Below are 27,915 nucleotides of genomic sequence, written 5' to 3' on the forward strand. Positions count from 1 at the left end.
AGGCGAACTCCAATTAAGCTGCTGAAACATCTCAAGAATGATCAGTGGAAACAGAATGTACCTGAGCTCAATTTAGAGCTTTGCGGCAAAGACTGTGAATACTTATGTACATGGGATTTTTTTAGGTTTTTATTCTTAATAATTTGCAACAATTTCAAAAACTCTTTTTTCACATTGTCATTATGGGGTATTGTGTGTAGAATGTTGAGGAAATAAATGAATTTGATCCATTTTGGAATAAGGCTGTAACATAAAAAATGTGGAAAAAGTGAAGCGCTATGAATACTTTCCGGATGCACTCTATGGTGGAAAAACACAGCCAGGGACAGAAGAAGACATGAGATGATGGTTAACAGTAGTGTGGAAATACAATGCCTTATGAAATATGCAGCAGCATGTGCCATTAAATATAAATATACTTCACAGTGATTGTGGTAGATAAAAATAGATCCCGACAGCTGATAGTAGTAGCATAATGACATCCCACGCTTAACAATACTCAATCAATACGCTGCAGCCTGAATCAGCAATGCATTTACATTTATTAAATCAGCACAACAGGAGCAAGCCGAATCAATAATGAGCAACAACATGCAAGTCAAAGTACCGGTTAGTCAAGAGTAGTGACCTTAGCATTTTTTTTTTCATTATGTTGGCTTGAGATACTGGCCAAAATATTGATATTCTATTAAAAATTCTTCTTCTTCTGTTGTTTAATTTTTCTTCTTCCTCTTAGACTATTTTACAGGGTCTCCTAGATCTATAAAGATACAACCCCCACACTCCAAAACTCCAAACTATTTTGACTCAGGTTACTGTCTTTTGGACCAAAGATTGGACTAAACATTTGAGAACACTTTGCAACAGCACAGACTTAAGGCATGGCTCATGTAACCTAGTCTATCAAGTAGCCAATACTTTCTGACCTTTCTTCCTAACCACACACTATCAACCACTTATAGGACCCTAGCAGCTGTCCCATAGACTTCTATTGTAAAAGACTGTCATTGATTTAACATTGGATCAAAATTTGTGAGCTAAAAACTTTGCATCAGATTTGCATAGAGAGTTGAAGCTGGGCTCATTTACCTTTAAAGTCTAGTGAGCAGCCAATCAATGATAGCCTTTTCACTTTCTTGCCAAACATTAGTAACCAGTTACAGCACCCTAGCAACTGTCCCATAGACTTCCATAGTAATAGACTGATAAGATCTCTTCCTCAGAACACTGTAGAGAAACCGAGGTGGGCTGTTTAGACTTAGGCTGTCAATAACACTTTAAAATCCCTGGAAACAATTTAGCCACACCCTAGCAACCATGTACTTCATAGTTCTACATAGCTTTATATCTCTGCCTCAGAACATCCTAGAGACACAGGATTTGTCTCTTTTGTTAAACAGGATTTTATAAATCTTACACATGCTAGCAATGTCTACTAACTGCTTATTACTTACTGATTAGCTAAGTGCTAGCATACGCTTTTAATTCTAACAGCATGGAAGTGAAATGCTAACACCATAATAATCTTGCTAGTAGAAACTGTTTCATACCTAAAGCTTTTAAAGTTATTTCACAACTTTATCATCGAGTTATTATAACCTTTCTGTTTCAAAAATAAGGAACAGATAAAGTGTTTTGCATATGGATATGTGGCTCAGTGGCAGAGCAAGAATTGTAGGTTTGTCATCTATTCATTTAATTACATTTGTGCATTTAGGAGGGAGACATTTCTCCAAAGCAAATTATTTTTTATAGAAACTTCTTGCTTTCCCTGGTAATCAAATCCCCAGCCTTGGCATTGCTATTGCCAGATTCTACTGTTTCATAGTAGAAGTCGTTTAGAAATGAATGCCTTTAAGGTACTTGGCAAGTAAATAACAAACAAAGTGGAACAGTCATAAAGCCTTCAGATATTGTTTTGTTCAGTGGCGGTTTTTGGGATCTACAATGTTCAGAACCACTATGCTACAGTGTTGAGTTTTTTTTTTAAGTTTTGTGACAAACAGACTGAAATTTATGCTGCTGTTCTGATATTTGTATCTATTTATGAGTCATTGAGTTGACCTGTAGAATAAGTTCAGTGTAAATCTGTTAGAGCATTATACACTCACTGGCCACTTTATTAGATACAGCTGTCCAACTGCTGGTTAACGCAAATTTCTTATCAGCCAATCACATGGCAGCAACTCAATGCATTTAGGCACGTAGACATGGTCAAGACGACCTGCTACAGTTCAAACCGAGCATCAGAATGGGGAGGAAAGGTGATTTAAGTGACTTTGAACGTGGCATGGTTGTTGGTGCCGGACCGGCTGTCTGAGTATTTCAGAAACTGCTGATCTACTGGGATTTTCATGCACAACCATCTCTAGGGTTTACAGAGAATGGTCCGAAAAAAAACTACTCAAATGGCCTCCTCAGTCACCAGATCTCAATCCAATAGAGCACCTTTGGGATGTGGTGGAACGGGAGATTCGCATCATGAATGCGCAGCCGACAAATCTGCAGCAACTACGTGATGCTATCATGTCAATGTGGACCAAAATCTCTGAGGAATATTTCCAGTAGCTTGTTGAATCAATGCCACAAAGAATTATGGCAGTTCTGAAGGCAAAAGGGGGTCAAATATGGTACTAGTAGGGTGTACCTAATAAAGTGACCAGTGAGTGTAGAATCCTGGCATAGCCAAATTGTGCACATTTGTGTTGACACACTCTTTCTCCATGAAGCTTTCAGACAACGACTTCTTTATAGTTCTCCTTTTTATAGTATATTTAAGACCATTTCTTATTCATAATTTTAATAAAAGATTTTGCTCAAATATAGTGTTCTCTTATGAATTTGTTATGCTTTCATTCAGATATTGCATGTGCTTGTTCAAACCAAAAGCCGAACTTGATGTTTGCTTGGTCATGCCAACAAATGTGAACTTTTCGATAGTAAACCTAGAGGTTCACACACTGTAAAAAATGTTGGGCTCCACACAATTCATCCATGTTGTCCCAACACAAATTGATTAAGTTAGCTTAATAAATTTAAGTGGATTGGACAAAAAACAATTAAGTTCTCCCTCACAAAATCTCAAAAACGGTTGTTTCAGCTCATTTTAAATAGGTAGTTTATACAAGCGGCAATGTGTGCTCTCATACACAGGAACATTAAATATGATTCAGGTTGTCATAGCAATTTGATGCATCACACACAAAATGCATCTGTTTTCACTGTCAAACAATAAACATGTTAAAAATAATACTCATTTGGTGCATTATTTGTTACGTGCTCCCCTTAAGGGATAGTTCGTTCAAACATTTTACTCAAAAAACATTTACTCACTCAAGTGCTTCTAAACTTTTATGAATTTCTGGTAACACTTTAGTTTAGGTCACAATTCATTCTATTAACTACTGGCTTACTACCTGCCTATTATTGAGATATTAACTGTTCATTCCCTAATCCTACCCAAAACCTAAACCCAACTACTACCTTACTAACTATTAATAAACAGCAAAATAGTACTTTATTAGGCTAGTAGTTAGTTCATGCTTTTAAAAATAATTAAGTGACCTGAGTTTCTTTCTTCTTTTGAACACAAAATAAAGTATTTTGAAAAATGTTGAAAAAAGTAGTTACAAAAAATTTAGTATGGAAGTCCATTTTCAAGATTTTCCAGAATATTTTTCTTTGTGTTAAACAGAAGAAACTGGAACAAGTGGAGGATGAGTAAGTGATGGGTGAAGTATCCCTTTAGCGCTGCTGTCATCCTTCCAGAAAGTGTAGCTAGCGCGAAGAGGAGCTTTTCTTAGCTTAAGCTCATCAGACATGTCTGCGGTTCACCCTGACACAGGATCAGTGCTGTTGCATTTGTTGCTATCAGCCTTGTGGTTGTTGGGCGATTATCAAACAATGACGCTGTTGATGAAAGCGCATCAGTCTAAATGTTTAAATCAGGTGAAGGGTAATCCCCCAAGTGAAAGCATTGGGATTTTAGTCTAGCAGTTCACTAGTTATCCAATTGTTGAGTGCTTCTGTTTTTACAGAATAAGTAAGTATTTACAGTAGTTCCTTATATTAGAGAAGAGGAGGCAGTGACATGCCCGATTTCATCTAAGTGCCACTGTTGACACTCCACTTTAATCTTGATTGGGCGTATATATTTTCACTGAATTATGACTTCAGTTCAGTCTGTTGCTGTTGAGTTTGATTAGAGTATGAAATACTGTTATGATGGCCTTTATCTCATTTTGAAGTTTGACAACACCATCCTCCATTCACTGCCATTCTATTCAGCGGCTGGGCAAATTTCAATACTTTAAAGTGTAATAAAAATTAAGCCATCAGTATTAACTTATGAGGAAATATTATGTGCTTCAACAGAGAACATAACTGGAAAAATATTCTTAAAATTAGTTTTTGTAATCTAAATAACTCTTGATGTTTCCTCCAGTACAAGAGTTAAATGAGAATTAGCATTTCACTTCTTAAACAATAAAATTATAGTACAGAAAAATATATTTAAGGACACCGAATATTTCAGATAGATTAATACGTGAACAATAAAAAAAAAACATAGTTATGCAGTACCACATACTGGACCGTATGAAATCAGTTGAGCTTCATACCTACACTAGTAAAATGTGTTCATGTTTATATATGAGGAGAAAGTAAACCGAACTGTGTCATTCAGAGCCAACAGTCATTCTTACTGCAGTTCACAGAAGTCCACACTGTGATTTTATTAGGAGTGTGTTTGATTCTGTTTATTCTTTATTAATGTTGCTCCAGGATTTTTTTTTATGTGTTTAACACTTTGCTTAATGTGATGTCATTTCCTGTGTGGCAGGACACCACGACTCCTCAGAGGACCCTGTACACCGCTGTGAGTGACTCTGACACTGAAGACCCTGATGTGAGGAAGAGGAGACACTCCACAGGTCTGAATCTTCTCCTGTCTGTCATCCTCTTCTCCTCCTGTCTGTCCTAATTTCTTTCACCTCTTCTTTTCCTGTCTTTCAATCTCTTCTCCTTTCTGTCATTCCTTTCTCCTCTTCTCATCTCCTCCTTTCTGTCCTCCTCTTCTCCGTCCTTCTCTTCTTCTTTCCTTCATCTTCTCTGTCCTCTTCTTCTCCTTCTCTCCTCCTCTTCACTGTCCTCCTCTTTCATTCATCTTCTCTGTCCTCCTCTTCTCCTTCTCTCCTCCTCTTCACTGTCCTCCTCTTTCATTCATCTTCTCTGTCCTCCTCTTCTCCTTCTCTCCTCCTCTTCACTGTCCTCCTCTTTCATTCATCTTCTCTGTCCTCCTCTTCTCCTTCTCTCCTCCTCTTCACTGTCCTCCTCTTTCCTTCATCTTCTCTGTCCTCCTCTTCTCCTTCTTTTTTCTCTTTTTCTTCTCCTCTTCTCCTCTTCGCTGTCCTTCTCTTTTCTTCATCTTCTCTGTCCTCCTCTTCTCCTTCTCTTCTCCTTTTCTCTGTCTTCCTCTTCTCCTTCTCTTCTTTTCTCTGTCCTCCTCTTTTCCTTCTTTTCTCCTCCTCTCTGTCCTCCTCTTCTTCTTTTCTTCTCCTTTCCCTCCTCTTCTCCTCCTCTTCGCTGTCCTCCTATTCGTGATCCTCCTCTTCTTCTTCTCTTCACTGTCCTCTTTTCTTCATCTTCTCTGTCCTTCTCTTCTCCTTCTCTTCTCCTTTTCTCTGTCATCCTCTTCTCCTTCTTTTCTCCTCTTCTCAGTCCTCCTCTTCTTCTTTTCTTCTCCTTTCCCTCCTCTTCTCCTCTTCGCTGTCCTCCTCTTTGTGGTCTTTCTCTTTTCACCTTTGGCTGTCCTCTTCCTCTCCTTTTTCTCCTCTTCGCTCTTCTCCTCTTCTCTTTCTGTCTGTCCTTTGCCCCTTCTCCTTTTCTCATCTTCTATGTCCTCCTCTTTGCTGTCCTCCTCTTCTCCTCCTCTCAATCCGCTGCTTCTTCTCCTCTTCCCTCAGCCTTCTCAGGCTTTCACTTCTCTGTGTGCTCCTCTTTTTCTCCCTTTTTCATTCTGTCCTTCTTATCTTCTCCTTCTCATCTACTGCTCATCTCTGTTCTTTGCCCCCTCATCTCCTCCTCCTCTTTTCCTTCCCTCCTTTTCTCACCTTTTCTGTCTGCTCTCCTCTTCTTCTCTTCCTCTTGTCTGTTGTCCTCTTCTAATCCTCTTCTCCTGTATGCCGTATTCTCCTCTACAGTTCTGTTCTCTCCAGCTGCTTTCAAGCTGTTGCCATGGCGATTGTTGGCCACAGACAGATGTTTGTTATTGTGTGTTTGCAGCGGGACAGATTTCACCTGAACACTCAAGAGCCGTTTTATCCCCGTCCCTGTGTAACCTGCTGTTTAGATTATTTATCTCAGCCAAATCTCCTCCCCGTCCTCTCTTCCTGGCACATTCCTCGCTATCTTTATTCTTTGCTCAGGGTGCAATCTGAAGCAGTTTTGTCAAAAGAATGATATTTTAATACATGCTGATGCAGATATATTAGAAACAATACAATATCCCTTTTCCATAGTATCGACATCTGCTGTGCGCACTTGTGTATAGATATGTGTCAAAATACCAACCTTAAAACACAATACCTGGATTTAAAATGGTGTAAAGTCAATGTAAACTTATTTTTAAGGGATAACAGTCATTAACAGCAAACAGTCATTAAGACAAAATCACTGGTAGAAGATTAATGAAGATTAAGCGCTGTTTTTATGGCATGGCACGTTATCCTTCTGAAAGTAACCATCAGATGGTATACCAAGATGTTACACTGTGATCATAAAGGGATGGACATGCTCAGCAACAATACTCAGGTAGGCTGTGGCGTTGAAGCGGCGCTCAATTGGTACTAATGGGCCCAAAGTGTGCCAAGAAAATATCCCCCACACCATTACACCACCACCACCAGCCTGAACTTTTGATACAAGGCAGGATGGATTCATGCTTTCATGTTGTGACGCCAAATTCAGGAGTGTCACTTGGTCTGGTCTTCTGCTGCTGTAGCCCATCCGCCTCAAGGTTGGACGTGTTGTGCATTCAGAGATGCTCTTCTGTAAACCTCGGATGTAACGAGTGGTTATTTGAGTTACACCTGTTGCCTTTCTACCAGCCCGAACCAGTTTGGCCATTCTCCTCTGACCTCTACATCAAGGCATTTGCGCCCACAGAACTGCCACTGACTGGATATTTTCTCTTTTTTGGACCATTCTCTGTAAACCATAGGAATGGTTGTGCGTGAAAATCCCAGTAAATCAGCAGTTTCTGAAATACTCAGACCCGCCCGTCTGACACCAACAATCATGCCATGTTCAAAGTCACTTAAATCATCTTGCTTCCCCCATGCTGATGCTCGGTTTTAACTGCAGCAGATCGTCTTGACCATGTCTACATGCCTAAATGAATTGAGTTGCTGCCATGTGATTGGCTGATTAGAAATTTGCGTTAACAAGCAGTTGGACAGGTGTACCTAATAAAGTGTCCGGTGAATGTACACTAACAGGTTGTCTGCAGGGTCTTAAAATGTCTTACATTTCATAAACAACATTTTAGACCTTAAAAAGTCTTAAATTCACTGAAATATTGTCTTGTTGGGTTTAAATCATTTTAAACGGGTCTTAATTTTCCTTTGTTTATTCTAAAGTTGCCAAATCATTCCAACACACATGCAATTAACATAAATACATCTCAATAAAACCTTTAGCCGAATATATTTACATTTATAACTAAAATTATAACAGTCTGGTGTGCATATATTTAGTTTGAGTTTTTTTAAAGAGTTTATTTTAAGTTATGTTGAAAAAAATTGTATGTATACAACTAGTCCGCTTGTTTTGACACATTATTTGAAATTTAATTAATTAGAGTTTATGATGGGGCAAGTAAAAATATTTTTTCTGCCTGGCCATAAAAAATCCTTAGCATTTAACCCTATACAAGTCTGAAATTTTAATTCTTGATGGTCTTAAAAAGGTCTAAAAAAGTCGGTGAAACCTGCAGAACCCTAGATTAACTAACATTAACTAATGAAAACATATTGTAAAGTGCGTCTGGATTTTGTGTTTCCTCAGATTCTCCAAACAGGCCAAGCCGCTCCGACAGGGAAAGAGGAAGAGATCGAGACTTTCACACACTGCCAGGAAAAGAGGAGGAGGAGGAAGAGGATGAGGAAGAAACATCAAGGCCTTTGGGTTTGGGTCAATCTCTTCCCGTCAACCTGAACACCATGCCTGACCCACACACTAAAGATTGTGTTGAAAACAATCTATTTCAGAAAGGTAAAGCAAGCTCGTTCACCAGGGTGCGACACTGTTAAATGATTGGCTGATGTTTTTCTGGAGGATGTGAAGATATTCGTAATGCCTTGTGTGTTTTCAGGCCTTTATAAAATGAAACAATTATAAACATTTAACACTCAGTGTGGCTCAGTGGTTAGCACTGTCGCCTCACAGCAAGAAGTCGCTGGTTCGAGTCCCGGCTGTGTCAGTTGGTATTTCTGTGTGGAGTTTGCATGTTCTCCACGTGTTGGTGTGGGTTTCCTCCGGGTGCTTCGGTTTCCCCCACAGTCCAAACACATGCGCTATAGGTGAATTTAACAAACTAAATTGTATGTAGTGTATGTGTGTGAATGAGTGTGTTTCCTAGTACTGGGTTGCAGCTGGAAGGGCATCCGCTGCGTAAAACATATGCTGGATAAGTTGGCAGTTCATTCCGCTGTGGCAACCCCTGATAAATAAAGGGATTATATGAAATTATGACCGTTTTAGCAATATTGGCAGCCCTTTCTATGAACCATATACAACAGGCCCGTAGCCAGCCTGATGAAAGATGTGGTTCTTTTTTCTTAAAATATGGACTTTTTGGCAGTTATTCGCCTCATTTTCTATTTAATTATGAGGTTTAAATTCTTTTTAAGCACTATTTTTTGCTGGATTCGCTTGTCAGATGGTCATCAGCCACATTTTTTGATGTACCAAAAACATTTTCTAAAGATTTAGAAGAAAAAAATATGAGAATAATTCTTATTTTTCAAATACAAATGTATTACATCATATATCATTAGAAAAAAGGATGCTGTTCATGTTTTAAATTAAAAACTAGCCTATTGTCATTGATTACGCGAACACAAACTGGCCAGCATTCAACTTTCCTCAGTCACGCTGAAGCAACAGCCAAAAGAGGATTCCGCCTGGTCTTAAAGCCTTCTTCGATGGTTATTTTCAGTTTATTATGGCACAGCAGTCAAAATAGGACAAATGAGCTTGTGTATGGGATAAATTCTGGACCTTTGTCAGTGAAGGTTGGGTCTTTCGAACCACCCGAACCCCCCTTGGCTACGTGCCTGTACAAACACTACAGACTTCACAGAAAGAGCTGGAAAAAATGCTCTGTCATACATTCATTCATTTTTCTTTCGGTTAAGTTTTTGAATTATCAGAGGTTGCCACAGTGGAATGAACCGCCAACTATTCCGGTATATGTTTTACACAGCGGATGCCACCCAATACTGGTAAACACCCATACACTCTCACATTCACACACTCTCATACACTACAGCCAATTTAGTTCATCTACAGCGCATGTGTTTGGACTGTGAGGGAACCCGGAGCACACGGAGGAAACCCACCCCAACACAGGGAGAACATGCAAACTCCACACAGAAATTCCGAATGGCCCAGCCGGGACTTGGACCAGCGACCTTCTTGCTGTAAGGCTAACCACTGAGCCATCGTGCCACCCTTCTCTGTCATACAGAAAACATGAACTGAATTCAGCAGTAACTAGAAGAAAACAAGAACTCGGCAATTTTACTGTGACTCTGTACTGTCTAGAAGAGAATGTGTGAACAATGACTGCTGATATAATTATACAGCCAGGGCCATTTTCTTTCTTTCTTTCCTTCACTCATTCTCTCTCTCTCTCTAAATAATAGAAGATGGCCCTGGAGCATATGATTAGATTGAGCTTGGGGTAATATCTTGTTGAGGCAAACACATGTAAACACGCTTCTGGGTATTGCGGCTGCTACATTAGGAGACACTGGTGCAGCATGGAGAAAATTAATGACTTTGTGTGTGTGCGCATGATGTCTAATTTGTCTTCTAGGAGCCATATGTTATATTACAGCATGTGTGTGCGTACATACATGTGTATATATATGTGTGTGTGGGTGTGTGTGTGTGTGTGTGCAGTACAACTGACAGACCTAATGTATTACACACGTGTGCTTGATACGCCAGGTTTGTATGTACCAGGTATGTGTGTGTGTGTGTGTGTGTGTGATTAATTGCACTGGGACTTTGCTTTTCTCTAGATGTGTGTGTTGAAGAATGGCCTTGTGGGAATGCAGATGACTCAGCGAAATCTCAGGACAGAGAAGGAGGAGACGACTGCGAAAGCGACATCACGTTCGGCGAAATGGAGCAACGACTGGATCTACTGCAGGAAAACCTGAACAGGTGAGAAATAGAAACGGAGGTGAAGTAGGTCACACGCTAGACTAAATTAAGAGAGTAGAAGTTAAAACATCAACTTATCTGAACATCCTGTGCTGTTGGTAAAATGGTGCCTCACTGCCCTCTGCTGGCCGTAGTCTGTATTGAACACCTCTTGTTAATGCTTTTCTGTGTGTGTTTAGGCTGGAAGCGCAGATGACTTCAGACATCCAGGCGGTTTTACAGCTGCTCCAGAGGCAGAGCGCTCTGGGTCCTCCAGCGTACAGCACTGTAGCCGTCAGCCCAGAGTACCAGAAGCCCATACAGCCCGTTACTGCCATACAGACACAGGTAACACACTTCAACACACTTTTAGCAGCCAAAAAGAAGAACCTGGCAACTGCTTTGCAAAACATAGCTTATGAAACACAAAAATTCGAGACCTCATAGAGTGGAGGAACTATGATGTCACCTTGTAGGCCAATTGGCTGCTAGCATAAAACTGATTCCCTCTATAAAATCCCCATAGGATTTTTCCATCGGCTTTTCGAAGATTCCAAGTAATAAGCTTATAAATAATAATTAAAATTACATATAGGGCGTCATGGTGACGCAGTGGGTAGCACGATTGCCTCACAGCAAGAAGGTCACTGATTTGAGCCCCGGCTGGGCCAGTCGGCATTTCTGTGTGGAGTTTGCATGTTCTCCTCATGTTGGCTTAAGTTTCCTCTGGGTGCTCCGGTTTCCCCAACAATCCAAAAACATGCGCTATAGGTGAATTGGGTAATCTAAATTGTCCGTGGTGTATGTGTGTGAATGAGTGTGTATGGATGTTTCCCAGTGATGGGTTGCAGCTGGAAGGGCATCCGCTAGGTAAAACATATACTGGATAAGTTGGTGGTTCATTCCGCTGTGGCGACCCCAGATTAATAAAGGGACTAAGCCGAAAAAAAAATGAATGAATGAATGCAGGTATTATACATTGTCATTATACTGTACGTTTTGGTATATACAGATGGTTTTCTTGTGGGATTTGTTTTGCTTTACAGTTGTTGTTTTATAAATGTGCCTAATATTATTATCATATGACATATTTAAATGAGTGTTGAGTTTGTGGTGTGCATACAGCCCGATTACCTTAGTGAAAACCTAGCTATGGCAGTCACTTTGTTACTTTGATACCAACCGTCTTGTTAAAGAAGCGTAACTGATATTAAAAATCAAGAGTGTGATGTAACTGATGTGTTTTATCTTGTAGTATAATACCTTTTACGTCTAAGTACAGTATATTGAGTGTGTGGTAACCTTATTTAAGTGATTTAACCAAAATCCCATTCAAAAAGCCAGTTGACTTTGGGGCAAGGGAACCAGAACTGTTAAAAGGCTAACTCGCTTCCGGGTTTTTGCATACAAATTGACTTCAGTGGGTGGAGCTTGATGTCCAGCTCAGCCTTGGTGGAGCTAAATGGCCACACCCTAACTTTATCACTAAACATAACTGCAACCATAAGGTCTGCAGTGCTACAGTATATTTGTTGTTGTGAGTTTTACATTATTATTATTATTATTATTATTATTAATACACTATAATTGCATTATGGCTGCAAGCCAAGTATATTATTTAGGAAACCTGCAACCACCTGAATCAAAAATAACAAATTGAATCAGTTTCAGGCACCACCTGTTGACCAATGGCTTGCGTACTTCTTTAAAATCCTATTCTGTTTACCTCATTTTGTGGTTTTCACCTGGAGTTGTAGGATTTTGGACAATGCAGTTTTACATTTAATAAATGTACACTATTAAAAAAATGCTTTTATAGTCCAGATATCTAAAAATTCTTAAATTGAGAAGCATTTTCTAGACAAGCAAAACATAATGTCTTGTTTAAAGAAATAATATGGGGTCTTGTTTTTGCTTTTGACAAGATTATTTTGCTTATGCCATTGGCAGATTATTTAGCTTGATTTAAGGGGCACCTATTTTACATTTACAAGATGTAAGATAAGCCTTTGGTGTCTCCAGAATGTGTCTGTAAAGTTTCAGCTCAAAATACCCATCAGATCATTTATTATAGCCTCCAGAATCTGCCCAATTTGCTGTCTGAGTACAGTGTAGCTGTTTTTGTAGCCTGTGGCTTTAAATGCAAATGAGCTGCTTCTCCTCGCCCACCGCGGTGCTGCGCGCGTCAGTTTCCAGCCTTCGTCAGAAGTTAAGCCCCACGTTGACACATTCAACTTCAGTCATGTTCATGTTGTGAAACACTATCAAAATGTCCACTGTTGCCCTTGAAAACAAGACAATGTGTTTTGCTTGTTTAGAAAATGCTTCTCGATTTAAGAATTTGTAGATATTTGGAAACAGGACAAAAAAATAGTTTGCAGTGTGTAGATTAACATGTACAGTAAAAGAAACATTCAAATAAAAGTTTATGATTTATCACTAATCACTTTCGTACCTAGATAACATACAAGCTTAAAAACACACATCGTAAAAAGCTGCAAGAAATACGTTACACAGATAATTGTAAGAAATCTTAAAATAATTTACCAAGTCCCTTCCAAAAAATTCATTCGTTCATTTTCCTTCGGCTTAGTCCCTTTATTCATCAGGGGTCACCACAGCAGAATGAACTGCCAAATTATCCAGCATACTGCATGTTATACGCAGCGAATGCCTTTCCAGCCACAACCCAGTACTGGGAAACACCCATACACTCTCACATGCACACACATACACTACGGCCAATTCAGCTTTTTCAATTCACCTACAGCGCATGTCTTTAGACTGTGGAGGAAACCCACGTGAACACAAGGAGAACATGCAAACTCCACACAGAAATGGCAACTGATGCAGCTGGGACTTGAACCTGAGACTTTCTTGCTATGAGACGACAGTGCTAACTACTGAGCCACCGTGTCACCACTCCTAAAAATTGTTACAGTATTTTGCTCTAAAAAAATCATGCAGATTTTTGAAGTATAAAGCAAAGACAAATAAATCACTGTTAAGTAATGAACTTAACCTTAATGAACTTTACCTGTTAAATAATAATATATGGAAGATATGCTGCTTGGATATTTTGCAGTTTATTAGTCAAGTGATTTGAGTGTGTCTTACCTTACAGCATCAACTAAAAATGCCCTAAACAACTGCCTAGCAACACTACTGCTCACTATTTTTATAAACTGTGTGCAGTATGGAACAATAATCAAACAGTAACACGTTCATCATTGAGAATGAGTGAGCATTCATCCACATAGTGCTGTGCATCATCAGACCAACTTGATTTTAAAAAGTTTTACCAGCCAGGAAAGAGATCATCATCAAATCTGACAACAGCAGGCGAGTATAGCACAGAAACAGTAGAATCTGCTGTTTTCATCCTCACAGAGTCCTGATCTAGAGAACGCCAAAGACTCCAGGCCTGCTGTTCCCATGGAGACGACCTCTGATGTCACCGCGGCGACTCCACCAGTGACGGACACACAGTGGGAGGCGGAGCTTGGGCTGAAGCCTGTGGAGAACGAGGCGTCTGCGTCACAGCAGCCCAGAGCGCTCCAGATGTCCATCAGACAGGCGTCTCTCCCAGATTCAGCACCCGCTGCAGGCCGCACACCCACTCTCCACAGGCCCTCCTCTGATCCCGGCCTTCCAGGGCAGTAACATATCGTTTCAATCATCACTAAAGCAGAAAATCCTAGAACAACTCCAGTCCAACAGCAAGAGCAATGTTTAACGATGAGGTTTGAGTAATAATATTAATGAGTTCTGATATTTTGAGCAAGAAAGCCTCATAGAGGAGTAACTATGCATAGACAGTACACTCAACCTCCACCCTTCAAAGTAACAGCATCTAAGGCTTGACTCAGGGTAGAGAACGCGAAACTGAAGAGTCATATGCAAACAAGCTTCCACGTCCCTTATAGATGGACCATAGGAGTCGAACTAAAGCAGAACCCATGCATTCATATGAGTCACTTGTTCCTTTTGTAAATATATAACTGGGAAAGTGTTCAGAGAGTAACATACTGGACACACAACCATAATGATAATGAAAGAAAGATGCATGCTGGGGGAGGGAAGGGGGAATGCAGTGTTTGTTTATTTTTTGCATGTTTCTTAAAAAAAAAACACTTGCATTGGTAATCAAGTGACATGCGCTAGTTTTTTTGTGCTTATATCACCTATTTGAGATTTCTATATGTATTTGCTTAACTCTGAATTTCCTGGTATTCAGGACGAATCTTTACTTGAACTGAACTCTGCAAAGCAAAGCATCATGGTGAAAGCTCATCTCAGAAAATCACATTATTCCGCCCATACTATCAAATTTCCACAGAAGCGTACTCCACGGACACAATGTCCCTTCAGAGCTAACTCCACCCTGTGACATTGTCAGTATTGCAATATCTCAGTATTGAACGTTGTTCATCCAAGTGTGTGTCACCATATTTTTTGGCCCTCATCATGGGTAATTCAGACCACAGGTGAGCGCTCAGCCACCCCTGACACACTTTGGGTGTGTTTACACTTGGCAGGTTTGGTTTAATTAAAATGAGCTCTAGAGCGATTGCTCTGATAGTGTGGTTCAGTTGATTAAGTGTGAACAGTGCCAACTGAACACTGATATACACCAAATAATTGTACCAACAGTCCTGAAGTGATAAGTCTTGGTCCACTTCTGCTGGTGAGGTTAGTCTGAAATAAGGTTGTCACGATACTGGAACTCGATACCAATCGGTACTGAAATTTAAAAAATGTCCATTTCCTGTGAACATTTAAGCTCAATGTTGAGCACGTTCTTAAACAGCGCTGATTTGCCATTGGGTTCATGTGCTCAACAGAAATGACTGTGATTCGCTTGTATGTCAGCTTGTAGACAAGCCAGCTAATCGGCTTGACTTTGAAACGCTCCAGTGTCCCTGTATCTGTTTTTATACTCAGTAAACAATGGTGAGTTCGGTGAACTGATGACCTTCACGGCCAATCACAGTCATTTCTGTTGAGCATGTGAACACAATGACAAATTAGCGTTGTTTAAGAACGTGCGCAACATTGCACTTAAATGTTTGCGGGAAATGGACGTTTTTAAAATTTCAGTACCGATTGGTATCGTGAAAACCCTAGTCTGAAATATGAATGAGAAACAGACCAAAGGCATCTATAGGACACACCAAGCTGACAGCTGGCCGTTGAGCAGTTTTTGGGTTATTGTTTTTTTGAGTGTACGTCTCGTCGGGCTCACGTCAGAGAAAGTTTGTCTGATTCAGCATGTAGAATCAGCATCAGCTGTTGGTGAAAGAGAGCACTCTGATTGGCTGTTCAGCTACAAATAAAGCTGTGATCACACTAGACGTTTCTCCCCATAGACTTTCATTCATACGCACGTGAATGCGTCAGACCTGAAAAGCAAAGTCGTGCGGCAAGTTTCGCAGTTCACTGCGTTGCAAAGCTCAAGTTTGGGGAACTCTGACCTGCGAAATCAAATTTGACCAGTGAAAAGTCAAAACATGAACTCTCCGGACAGAAATGTAAAATATGGACCAATCGCTCGCTTTTTTAAATGTCTAATCATCTTGCTTAATTTTTGCAACGCTGTACTACAGAATTGTGCATGCTCAAACTCTAGTGTGACCGCAGCTTAAGAGCGTAAAGACAAAAATTAAAGTGACAAAATGAAGCAAGTCATGAGTAGGTTCAGACAGAATCTGCAGACATTTGTTGCTATTTCTGCTGGGAATTTTGTAAAGAATCTGCGGATTTCTGCAGAATTATTTTGGGAGTATCGTAACTAAAAAAATTATATATGAAATAAAAGATAATACCTTTTCAACTTTTATTTAATGTTTACAAAGCAGATCCAATTAGATCCACTTATTTGGTAAACCCAGCAAGTCTCTAATATAATCTATCTACTGAAAGACAGAAGTTATTACTTCACAAACTGTATTGTAAATAAATCATTGAACATTTTCATAGTCAATAATATTACTGAAATTAAAATAAAAACTAAATAATCATACATTTACACAAGTAAATCAATAGACTCAATGGGCTAAAAATCTGTGGATTTCAGGGCGCGCAAATTCCATGTGGACCTAGTCTTGGAGAAACACAAAGATGTTGCATGTCATTTCGTCATGCTTCTGAAATATTTGCTGACTAAATGAATTAAAGGACATATTTGCATGAGCAAATTCCTCTGTGGTGAGCGAGAAGTACTGTGAAATTGTACGTAAACTCTGCTTTGTTTCCGGATTGTATGTGTGCAGCACTAGTTCCTATATAAATACAGATACTTTCAGCTGTAAAAAACATCCTCCCACATAGACAGAACGTTTATTCTCGCCTATTTGGTGTGTTCATGCACAGCTTCTTGTTCCAGATACGGACTCAGTTTTTGTTATTCGGTTGTTATTTGGTTCTTTGTAGTTGGCTTGGTGTGTCCCGCGCTTAAAGGAACCAAAAACTATTTCACAAATGCAAGCATAAACAGGAGAGATTGCTCAAGCATACAGTAGCTCAGGCCTCGTTTGTAAAATGTTGTATAGAAACCATCATGCATTTAATCTAAGATGTTACAGAAACTGGTATATGTTAATAAAACATTCACACTTTAACTATTTTTCAGATTATAAGTGATCTTGAAATTGTGGAGCAGAAATGTTTCAGATCTCTGCACTAAACACCTCCAGGTTATCTCTTCAACATGTAACTGAGCACATGTGAATATCCAAATCTCACACGCACATTGAGATCAAATCTGTGCAAATGCATACTTTATAAATGAGGTCTTAGGATTTCTCATTATTAGGGGCTTTCGCACCGGGTACTTCGATGAACTAGGTCATAGGAATTGGCACCAGGCCCGTTCCCCCAGGGCTATTTTCCGTTAGTAGAAACTCTAAAGTCAGCCATCAAGTGCTGCATTCAACAAAATCCACATCTGGAGGATGGAGGTGTGTGTCGAGGGTTTAGTGATTATAAAAGTGTGATGTGACTGAAACGGAAAATTGTAGTTGAAGAAAAATTGTAACTTAAACAACATTGCAGAAAGTCAACAGGTTAGTGATGCTAAAATGAGCTTTTGGATTGTATATATCTTGTAATATACAGTAATGCCAGTGTTTCATACTGTATGGCATGAATTCACCCAATCATAGCAATCAAGGCGTACACTCACATGACTGTAGTTGTCATTGTTGATTAGACTGTTGACTGTAGTTGATCAGATCCTGCTCTGGGACCTAATTTAGTTCCTCCAAATAGCATTCCTGAAATAAATCATCCTCAGTTCCTGTGGTGAAGAAGCAGTAAATTGGTTCCACATATTAGTTCTTAGAACTGTGAAAAAAAATAGCGAAAGCTCCTAATGTAACCATAATACACTTCCGTACCACAGTATTACTGTTCAGTACACTAGTGGAAGCAGATCTCCATTGGTGTTTTTAATCATGTACACATTTTATAACAACTTCTAAAGTGATAAACAATGATCACATGCACACGCTTGCGAGAAGCATGTTTTCTGTTTTTGCATTTTATAAAAATGACAGCATGAACATTAAACAAACCAAGACTAAATGCATCATTATTTTTTGTAATCTGGACCAAATGAAAACCAAACTACAAGTGTGAACACCCTTAAAGGGTCATTCTTAACTCTGGGTGAATATATTTGCATATTAACAGTATGAAGTCAGTAAGAAATAGTCACAAATTTAGTTCTAATCACTTTTTTGGAAGGCAATCGGGGCCAAAAGTCTTACACTGAAAAGTGAAATTTGATTGTCAGCAGACACGGTTTCACCTCGTCAGTGTGTTAACAAGCACAACTTCCAATGAAATTGCTGTATTTGAAGCTATAGTTGTTCATATGGCAGAATGGTATGTAGATATTTGCATATACTCTGTTGTATGGTATACTATACAGTAGGGTTGGGCCGATAGGCGATGCCATTGCCGATAGCCGATCGACATCACGTTGCTGAGCCAGTATCGCAGTTCTCCACTCCACCCCCATCACAGCAGCAACCCGCTCGCGAAAAACACACACTTAGGCCCTGTTTACACTAATACTCGTTTTAAATACGTTTTAAAAGGGCACTTTAGAACGAAAACAATTCACGTCCACACTGGCGTTTCACCTAGCGTTTCTGAACAGCCCTCTGTCCACACTATACCACTGAAAATGCACATCATGTGACCACACACAGAGGCATGCACTGCAGTTTATGTGCGCGTCTGAGCTCCAGCAGTCAGCAGGTGACTCTTCTGTCTTTTGAATCTATCAGGTAATGTGTCACAGCGTCAGTACACTGCTTCAATCTTTTGCTTTCACATTTGAACTTATTAATTTTAGCAAAAACCTCAGATATTGTTTTTTTGGTTCCTGTTGGTTGTGCACTTTTTTTACCAACCAAGTTTGTTGACGCCATTATAACGACACAGATCACTCTGCCTATTCATGCCAGAGTCCTGCGGCAAAAGTGATTGACAGGTTGTAATTTGTGTATAATCTTAATTTATTTATGATTTGGTTATAGGTAAAACAAAGACCATGTGGGTCAGGTAGTTGAAACGGTAGGCTACAAATAATTTGTAATGAATGAAATAATATTCATAAATAATTAATTCACTGCCGCCTATGATGACGATGCCATCGTCCATCGCAATGTTTCACATTAGACATCGCCCAACCCTACTATACAGGCATGTAAGTAAGCTAAACATATGACATTATATTGCCTTCCATAAATTGCTGCCTCTATATGGTCAATTGTACATGTCTACATGTACTAAAGAAATCAAATGTTCAACAAAATTGCTTCCCTAACACCGTCAACTGCTTGCTGGAACCATTCAAATGTCAAGGCTTTTGGCCCCGATGGCCTTCCATAGCTGTTGGTTTGAAATTTCACAGGAAATCGTCTTATGAATATTTAATGAGGTAAAGATTTAAAGGCAGTTTATGATTGGTTATCTGTTGCTAGACAACTCAACTTTTGGATTCTAGCACAGTTAAGGCAACATTAACACTCATACATTTGCTTAACCCAGAGTTTAAACTGGCCCTTTAGTGTTGTATGTGCTTTTTGTTCTCATTTCTTTATGCAATTTAGAGATTCATTTTGAAAGGTTCTTCCTGTAGCAGTGTTATCATTTGTAGAAATCTATCTGGATAATGCGATCTGCAGGTTTGTAGCAGCAGTCATCCCTCCAGGCCTTCCAGAATATAGATTTACGCTATCAAAATCCAGCAAATGCACACTTTTTAGCCTCGCAGTATAACATGGCATTGAGTTCATGTGTAGGAGGACTGCATGCTTAACCAAAGTTAGTTAGCAGAATTAATCATTTAATCCACATTTAATGAGATGCATTGAAACACACTGTCTTCCTAGTGTCAGCTAAAAAAAAAAAAGACAAAAAAAAGAGCAGAAAAATGTATGCATGTCTTAATCTAGTCATTTTCTCATAGGGCCACCAGATTTAGAGCTTCTACATTGAATGAGTAAATCTGATTGGTAGGCTGAAATCTGGAGGCGGAGCATTGTGACGTATCGGTGTGAATGAGGCTGTAAATCCTGGTCTCCATCACACAGGTATGTGTTTGGAAGATCACTGGCTCTGGTGTGTTTGCTCTGAGATGATCCGGGTCATGTCTGGCCCGAGTGGGTGTCTGTCTGTGGGCCAGTGCGGAAAGAGAGCAACAGGGAGGGATACGATACTATTGCGATCTTTTGCACAAACTCTTTGAAACATCTTGTACAGTGTCACTTTTTAAAAACTAGTGCTGTTCGCAAAATTGTTTTTATGCCTTTTTTTAAATGTTTGACACTGTATTTTATACAATGCAACACATAACAGCAGGTTAGAATGTTTTCTTCCTTGGGTATATTGCTATGTATTATATTTATGCTGTATATTGTGAATATTACGACAGTTTAACGCACAACTGTGTAAAATAATAAAGGACAGAATGCTTCATTTACAATCTTGCACCAGATTATTTTTTTGGAAAAGTCACACTGCATGCAAGAATGGAACAGCAATGGGACACTGTTTACCACCACCATCATGCATCTTCATACTGTGGTAGGTGTCTGGGCATAGTACACAACTCCTGATTACTAAAGTTTGGTTCTTCTATTAGACAGTTTACACATTTAGATGTCAATAACAGAAGAGCGAAGTCAAAGTGGAGAAAACTAGTAAAACACCTCTTTTGCATTTAATAGATTTTTTTCTTTTTTAAGTACTTGTCATTTCTAAGTACTTGTTGTGCCTTTTGTTTTTCAATTTAATTTTTTTAAACTGCAGTTTGTTATAATTTAATGTTCAATATACATTTACCGGCCACTCTATAAGACACTATTAGCACCGAGTTGGACCCCTTTTGCTTTCAGAACTGCCTTAATCCTTCGTGGCATAGATTCAACAAGGTACTGGAAATATTTCTCAGAGATTTTGCTTCATATTGACATGAGAGCATCACGCAGTTGCTGTAGATTTGTCCGCTGCACATCTATGATGGGAATCTCCCATTCCACTACATCCCAAATGTGCTGTATTGGATTGAGGTTCTGGTGACTGTGGAGGCGATTTGAGTACAGTGAACTCATTGTCATGTTCGAGAAACCAGTCTGAGATGATCTGTGCTTTATGACATCAGAAGATGGGTAATCTGTGGTCATTAAGGGAAGAACATGGTCAGCACAATGCTCAATTAGTACTAATGGGCCCAAAGTGCCAAAAAAATATCGCCCACATCATCACCTAAACCATTGCTACAAGGCAGGCTGGATCCATGCTTTCATGGTGTTGATGCCAAATTCTGACCCGACCATCTGAATGTGGCAGCAGAAATCGAGACTCATCAGAACAGGCAACGTTTTTCCAATCTTCTATTGTCCAATTTTTGCTGAGCCTGTGCGAATTGTAGCCTCAGTTTCCTGTTCTTAGCTGACAGGAGTGGCACTCGGTGTGGTCTTCTGCTGCTGTAGCCCATCTGCCTCAAGGTTGGACGTATTGTGCATTCAGAGATGCTCTTCTGCATGCCAAAGTTGTAACGAGTGGTTATTTTGAGTTACTGTTGCCTTTCTATTAGCTCAAACCAGTTTGGCCATTCTCCTCTGACCTCTGGCATCTACAAGGCATTTACGCCTACAGAACTGCCGCTCACTGGATATGTTCTCTTTTTCGGACCATTCTCTGTAAACTACTTTCAAAGTCACTTAAATGACCTTTCTTCCCCATTCTGATGCTCGGTTTGAACTGCAGCAGATCGTCTTGACCATGTCTACATGCCTAAATGCATTGAGTTGCTGCCATGTGATTGGCTGATTAGAAATTTGCGTTAACGAGCAGTTAGACAGATGTACCTAATAAAGTGGCCAGTGAGCATATATTTGTCTGATATGTAAAAAAATATTTCTTGCATTGTACGTAAGCCTCAAAAACACATTTTAGTAAATATCTGATTGCAATTCAATTAAGTGTAAATAGTAAATGAAAAAATCACATTTCAAGCTATATTTATATGTAGTTTCAAATTCTCTTCAAACAGCAATATGAAGTACAGCCAGATATTGTCAGCTTCATGGTAGCAATAGGAGAAAATAAGCTTTTCAAAGCTTCAAAACAATTGAATGAATTGCTTCGCAAAACAATTGTTTCAAAGTTTTAGAAACACCACATGCTAGAGACACCTGCTGGTCAAAACCATGTAAATGCAACACACTACATGATATACCCTAGCTTTGGCTTTTTTAAATATATTGTGAATTTTAAAGTGAAAGTATAACCTAAATAATGCACTCAGCTTATCATCCAATATCAAGTGTCTGAATAATATGTGATTTTTAACCATTTTTTCCAGGCTTATATTTGTTCCATATTCGTGCTATTAACTTCTCCATTAATATTCGCCCCATATAATTAATTAGGGTGTGTGAATTACTATAAAATGCTTTCACTTACAGTTTAAAGTGTGTATCAAATCGGCAAAGTTACAGGATTTCAGTAAATGTGGTTTCGTTATGTCATCACTGTTTCCAAACATTGCGAAAGTTCAATTGTTACCCCAGTGGCGAATCACTGAACCGGTTTCACTTTTTCTCTGATCTCAGATGAGTTTTACCAGTATGTAGACATACGTGTCATTCCCAGGATTCTCCAATATATTACATTTCTATCCCAATATCACGCTGTAAAGGTATTTTCCCATATTTCTCCCATATTTTCAATCTTTCTATGAAGGGTGGCAATAAACATCAAAGAGCCGATCCTCCCTATACGCAACCCATAGCGCAGAACCACCAGGGGATGCCCCTTGCTCTTAAATGTGAATCTGTTCTGTGATTTAAATTTATTTAGGCATGAAAACACTTTGAAATAAATATTCAAATGGCGGGATGATATCCTCTCTTTCTATTACAGGCACCATTGCCCCCCATGCAATTCTCAAAACTGTCAGTATCCCTTATTTTCACATCCCAATGTTGACAGTTATGTGTAGATATTTTAGTGAGTCTGACTCTGGTGTATACTTGGCTATACATTCTTGGGCATTTAGACCCCACCGTATGTCAAACTAGCCCTTATACTGTAGCTTACACATGGCTAAACACTATTATTGCCAATTGGTCAAACTAAAACACATCCTATGGTGAAAAATATGTTTACCAGCCCATCCGTCACTCGTGTTCGTGTTTGTCATGATCACACACTGAGCAGCAGAGCGACTCCTGCAAGAACCCATTTAGCCGGTCTCTCTCTGCTCTTCAGGCTGAAGGTCCAGATGTACGTGTTCGCACGCAGTTTGGTTTTATAAACGGGGCATTCATAAGTGTTGCGCGTCTCCTGCCGGTCATTCGGAATGGCTCGGACAGCAATAACAGGCATGCTGGGAGTTAATTCCTTCAGGCGCGCTTCTGTGATCGTCCCACCCTGAATATCCCAGCGTGCACCTGCAATCACAGACACTTATTAGCTGCATCTGAAATCACATACTAGTCAACTAGGTGCTACATATGAATTTAAATGTACTACCAGACTGTTAGAAAGGCATGTTCTATGTAGAGTAGTATGAACGGAATTCGGACGCCATTTGTCATTATCACATGACATCAGTTGTGTCACTTTACTCCCATTTGTGAATTTTCTCGCGTGGCATCATGGGATAGGAAAGTGTCCATTGGATGTGCACTACAAAATCTCGCCTACTGTTTTTCCCAATGATATGAATTGGGACATTACTCGGCTCACATACTGTTTTTCAAATACTATACAATAGGAAGTATGTGATTTCAGATGCAGCTTTAGGCTCGAACGGTTCAGATAATATGGAGAAGTGTGACTGCACTGTGATTGGCTAAAACCGCTGTATTTGGATGGATGTTACTGACCCTCCATGTAAAGGCCGTAGATGTAGGCTCCCTCTCTGGCCGGCTGGTTGAACTCCTCCTTGAACTTTTTAGTCACATCCACTGTCAGGTTCATCTTGTCCAGGGGCCATTCATTCTTACGGGCCAAACTTTGCATCACAGCTACAAAGAGAAAAGGTGTGTGATGCACAATAAATATACAGTATATGTAAATGTATTTTTTATAAAGAAGAATTTAATATTTGTTCAACAAGGATGGACCAAATTGATCAAAGTCGGTCAATTCATTTATGAATAAAGAGTTTGCATGTTCTCCCTGCGTTCAACGTGGGTTTCCTCTGGGTGTTTCGCTTTCCCCCACAGTCCAAAGACATGCGCTATAGGGGAATTGGGTAGGCTAAATTGTCCGTAGTGTATGTGTGTGAATAGGAGTGTATAGGTGTGTCCCAGTGATGGGTTAGAAGGGCTAGAAGGGCATCCGTTGCGTAAATCATATGCTGGAAAAGTTGTCGGTTCATTCCGCTGTGGCGATCCCTGATTAATAAAGGGACTAAGCCGAAAAGAAAATGAATGAATTTAACAATATAAAACGATGCAGTTTTTAATAGGGTCACACTTTATTTTGATGGTCCATTGTTGAATTCAAGTTACTTTGCATTGCCAACTAACTATTATTAGATTATAAGTAGACTGTTAGGTTGGGGTTAGGGTTAGTGTAAGCTGACATTTACTTGCAAAGTTTCTTATAGCCAGTTACATGTCTGTTGAAGGAGCAGTATCAACAGATATTAAGCAGACAGTCTACAAATGCTCAAATGGACCATCGAAATAAAGTGTTACCTTCAATAGTAAAGTAACACTATGCAACTTTCTTTCACGACTCCCCCTTGTGGTTGATAAGCACAATTGCCTGTTATCAATAAAGCAGACCGCACTGTTCCACTCAAAGGCATTTCTATATACTAATTGTCCACCATGGTTCCACCCAAAGGCTTGGGCAGGGGTATGTGTTCCGGGTCGTGAATACAAAGTTGAAACCCGCATGATTTCTGGTGAAAAGAGGCAGATCTGGTAGCCACAGAGGTAGATTTAAAAGGGTGTTTGTTTGTTTTTTACCACTGATTTAAATATAAAAATAAATTTTATTTGATTAATAATTCATATAATAATTATTTAATTTAGAAACATTATTTTACAGTTATAAAAACTGACATTTTGCTGCTTAAATAAGAAGAAGAAATGTTACTTGATTTCTGAAAGACCAATTGACACTCATGACTGACGTGATGGCTAAATACAAACAATATCATATAAAATATAATATAATCTGATAATATGAGAATATTATAAATATATGATTTAGATAATTTAATAGATAACTTTATACTGTATATTTCTGTCTTTTTAAGGTATTTTTCAACAAAAAAATGCAGCCTTGATAAGTACAGTGCTCAGCATAATTGACTACACCCCAATTGTCTCCATTTCTCAGTGAATATGGGTCATATATTTGGTGCATTTGAACAAAACAGATTTATTAAACAGATATATTTATCAAAATAATATTTTAGTTACAGAATATATTTATAAATTGAAAGATCACAAAAAAATATACAATTAATTTTAAACAAAATTGTATATATTTTTTTGTTTCTCTTGATTTTTGCTCTTTTTGAAAATGTTATTTAATATTTTTCCCTTACATATAAATTTGGGCTACACATTTTTGGACCATTATCGTAAGTTACTTTGTTATATTAGCTTCAGTACTGACTTATCTAATGTATATGCACAAATATAATATTGTAAAGCATCCTATAGAAAATATTCATTTAAATGAGAGATGTGTGGGGGTGTACTCATATATGCTGAGCACTGTATTAAAAAAGATATATATTTCAAAAACAATCTGTGTGTGTGTGTGTGTGTGTGTGTGTGTGTGTGTGTGTGTGTAAGAGTACCTGTTAGAAAAGACTGAGGGTTAAATAAACCAGAGATCCAGACCACACTCGGCAGAGACAGATCATGAGTCCAGCTGTCCAGCTCTCTACAGCGCAGCAACACATCATTATACCTGATTGGACACACACACACACACACACACACACACACACACACACACACACACACACACACACACACACACACACACACACACACACACACACACAGTGAGAGAGAGAGAGAGACATCACATACACAGACATAAGGATCATGAAATAGCTCAGTTAAAATAAGGTTCCAGAAATTATCAAGTTGCCCACTTACAGCAGCAACAACATTGTGATGATAATAAAGAGAATGTTTATTGTATAATCTAATAATATTAAAAATAATGCAGACAGCCACACTAGCACTGTTAAACGAATAATCATGACTAGTCACAGATAAAGGTTTGCATTTACATCATTTTGCGTACTGTGCATTTCTATTATGTACTCATAAATACACACACATCCATCTATATACATGTATCAGAAATGTTCATACATAATAAAATATGAAAAATATTTGTTTAAGTGAATATGCATTTATGTGTGCTGGAATATTGAATAAATTCCATGCGTGTTCAAGAAAAAAGGTCAGGAGAGGTTTTACTTCAATGTCAAAAATTGTAACGATACAAATGAATAATTCCATTCACAGAATTCTGTTATCCTCAATGCAATGCAAAAGTTACATTAAGGAGAAACGCAACAGTTTCCATTTCCTGACTTCAACTTATAAAGGCAACTGATATTAACAGGCGGAGTTCAGTGAAATGCGTCATTTGTCAATCATTGTCCAGTCCTCGATTGGCTGCGCCCCAGACATACGTTCTCTTTTTCTACACAACAATAAAAGCATAAGACTGTCTGTTCAGTTTTAACACCTTTCTTCTGACAGGAAGTTTCTGCAGAGCTGAATTTATTTTTGGACCACACTGTAAAAAATAAATCCATATAATTTACGGTAAAAAACGGCAGCTTTAGGTTTGCCATTATTTTACTGTAAAAATACGGTACAAACCGTAAAAGTAATTTCTCATTTTTACAGTAAACTACCATATTTCATTAATTTAAAGATGTAATATGTCAGTATTTTAAATTAATAATATCTCCATGTCTTTTGTAACACAGATAGACACGTTAATACAGCCATATGCAGGTGGTGATGAGAAATGAACCAATGCTCATCACAAACAACTTTTCCCACAAGCAGAAAAGTGTATCAGTGTATAGAAGGTGCTCAGTGTCATTCACACAGCTACTAAACACCAGTATGGTAACAATTTGTGCACAATTATTAGTCAGGATTAATTGTTAAACAGCGCTACAGTACACCAGAAAAAATGGGACAACTATGTAGAATTATACAGAAGAATACTTATTCAAAATGTGTGATATTTAATGCCTATGAAAACATTGTATCCGTGTTGGAGCTGATGTTATTGAGTACTTTTTGTTAGTCCAAAAATAAATACAAATGACAAAAATGCCATATAATCCCTGACACTATAGTAGTATATCAAACCCCCTTCTTACCACTGTCCCAGGCTGTATATAGAGGGGTAGGCCAGTCTAGCCCAGGTATCAGGAACATTATCAAAAAACAGAGCTGTCTGTATCTGCTCCATCTCGGAGGAAATCGCCAACTCTCCCTGACAGAACAAACAAGACCAAGCACATCAATATGAAATCAGCGATATTTCGAAACAACCACTGACATAAAAAAAATCGAATAAAAGCACACCTTGAGCCCAAGATCCAGCTCTTTAAGTGAGCGTCTTATTTCATTGATCAGCATGTTCATTCGCTCACACTCCTGGAAACACACCAGAATGAAGGGCGAGCGCTCCGCTGTTTTAGATGTGATGTCAGACATGTTGTACTCCTCCGGCAGTTTCTCCAGGATGTCATCCAGGATCGTCTTCACCTGAAACAGGAATAATGCTTTAAACTAGGGCTGCGCGACACTGGGGAAATATGCGATAACGATATTTCTTATGATATCCATAGATGTGATTCTTCCGTATTTTCCAAGCTCCCCTGTAATTTGCGTAAATTGAATACCTGAATGTTTCGTAAGTTTAGATGATATTGCAAATGTATAAAAA

The 27,915-nt window shown here is 38.9% G+C and overlaps 2 protein-coding genes across 2 annotated transcripts in view; one reads left to right on the forward strand and one right to left on the reverse strand.

The window, feature by feature from the left end:
• The window catches only part of kcnh7 (potassium channel, voltage gated eag related subfamily H, member 7), a 179,247-nt gene extending 158,835 nt beyond the window's left edge, over positions 1-20,412 (forward strand). The window contains exons 13-17 of the mRNA XM_056459566.1: positions 4,841-4,931; positions 8,065-8,271; positions 10,308-10,452; positions 10,632-10,779; positions 13,822-20,412. Of these exons, the coding sequence (XP_056315541.1) occupies positions 4,841-4,931; positions 8,065-8,271; positions 10,308-10,452; positions 10,632-10,779; positions 13,822-14,094 (864 nt within the window). The 3' untranslated portion in view covers positions 14,095-20,412. The remainder of the gene's footprint in view (positions 1-4,840; positions 4,932-8,064; positions 8,272-10,307; positions 10,453-10,631; positions 10,780-13,821) is intronic.
• A 1,491-nt stretch (positions 20,413-21,903) lies between these two features.
• Positions 21,904-27,915, reverse strand: part of dnah9l (dynein, axonemal, heavy polypeptide 9 like) — a 147,399-nt gene continuing 141,387 nt past the window's right edge. Inside the window, exons 80-84 of the mRNA XM_056459340.1 lie at positions 27,552-27,734; positions 27,344-27,459; positions 25,781-25,893; positions 23,841-23,981; positions 21,904-23,402 (exon numbers count right to left, since the gene is read on the reverse strand). Coding sequence (XP_056315315.1) covers positions 23,155-23,402; positions 23,841-23,981; positions 25,781-25,893; positions 27,344-27,459; positions 27,552-27,734 — 801 coding nt within the window. The 3' untranslated portion in view covers positions 21,904-23,154. The remainder of the gene's footprint in view (positions 23,403-23,840; positions 23,982-25,780; positions 25,894-27,343; positions 27,460-27,551; positions 27,735-27,915) is intronic.

This window comes from Danio aesculapii, chromosome 6 (assembly GCF_903798145.1).
Source record: "Danio aesculapii chromosome 6, fDanAes4.1, whole genome shotgun sequence".
NCBI classification, from domain to species: Eukaryota; Metazoa; Chordata; class Actinopteri; order Cypriniformes; family Danionidae; genus Danio; species Danio aesculapii.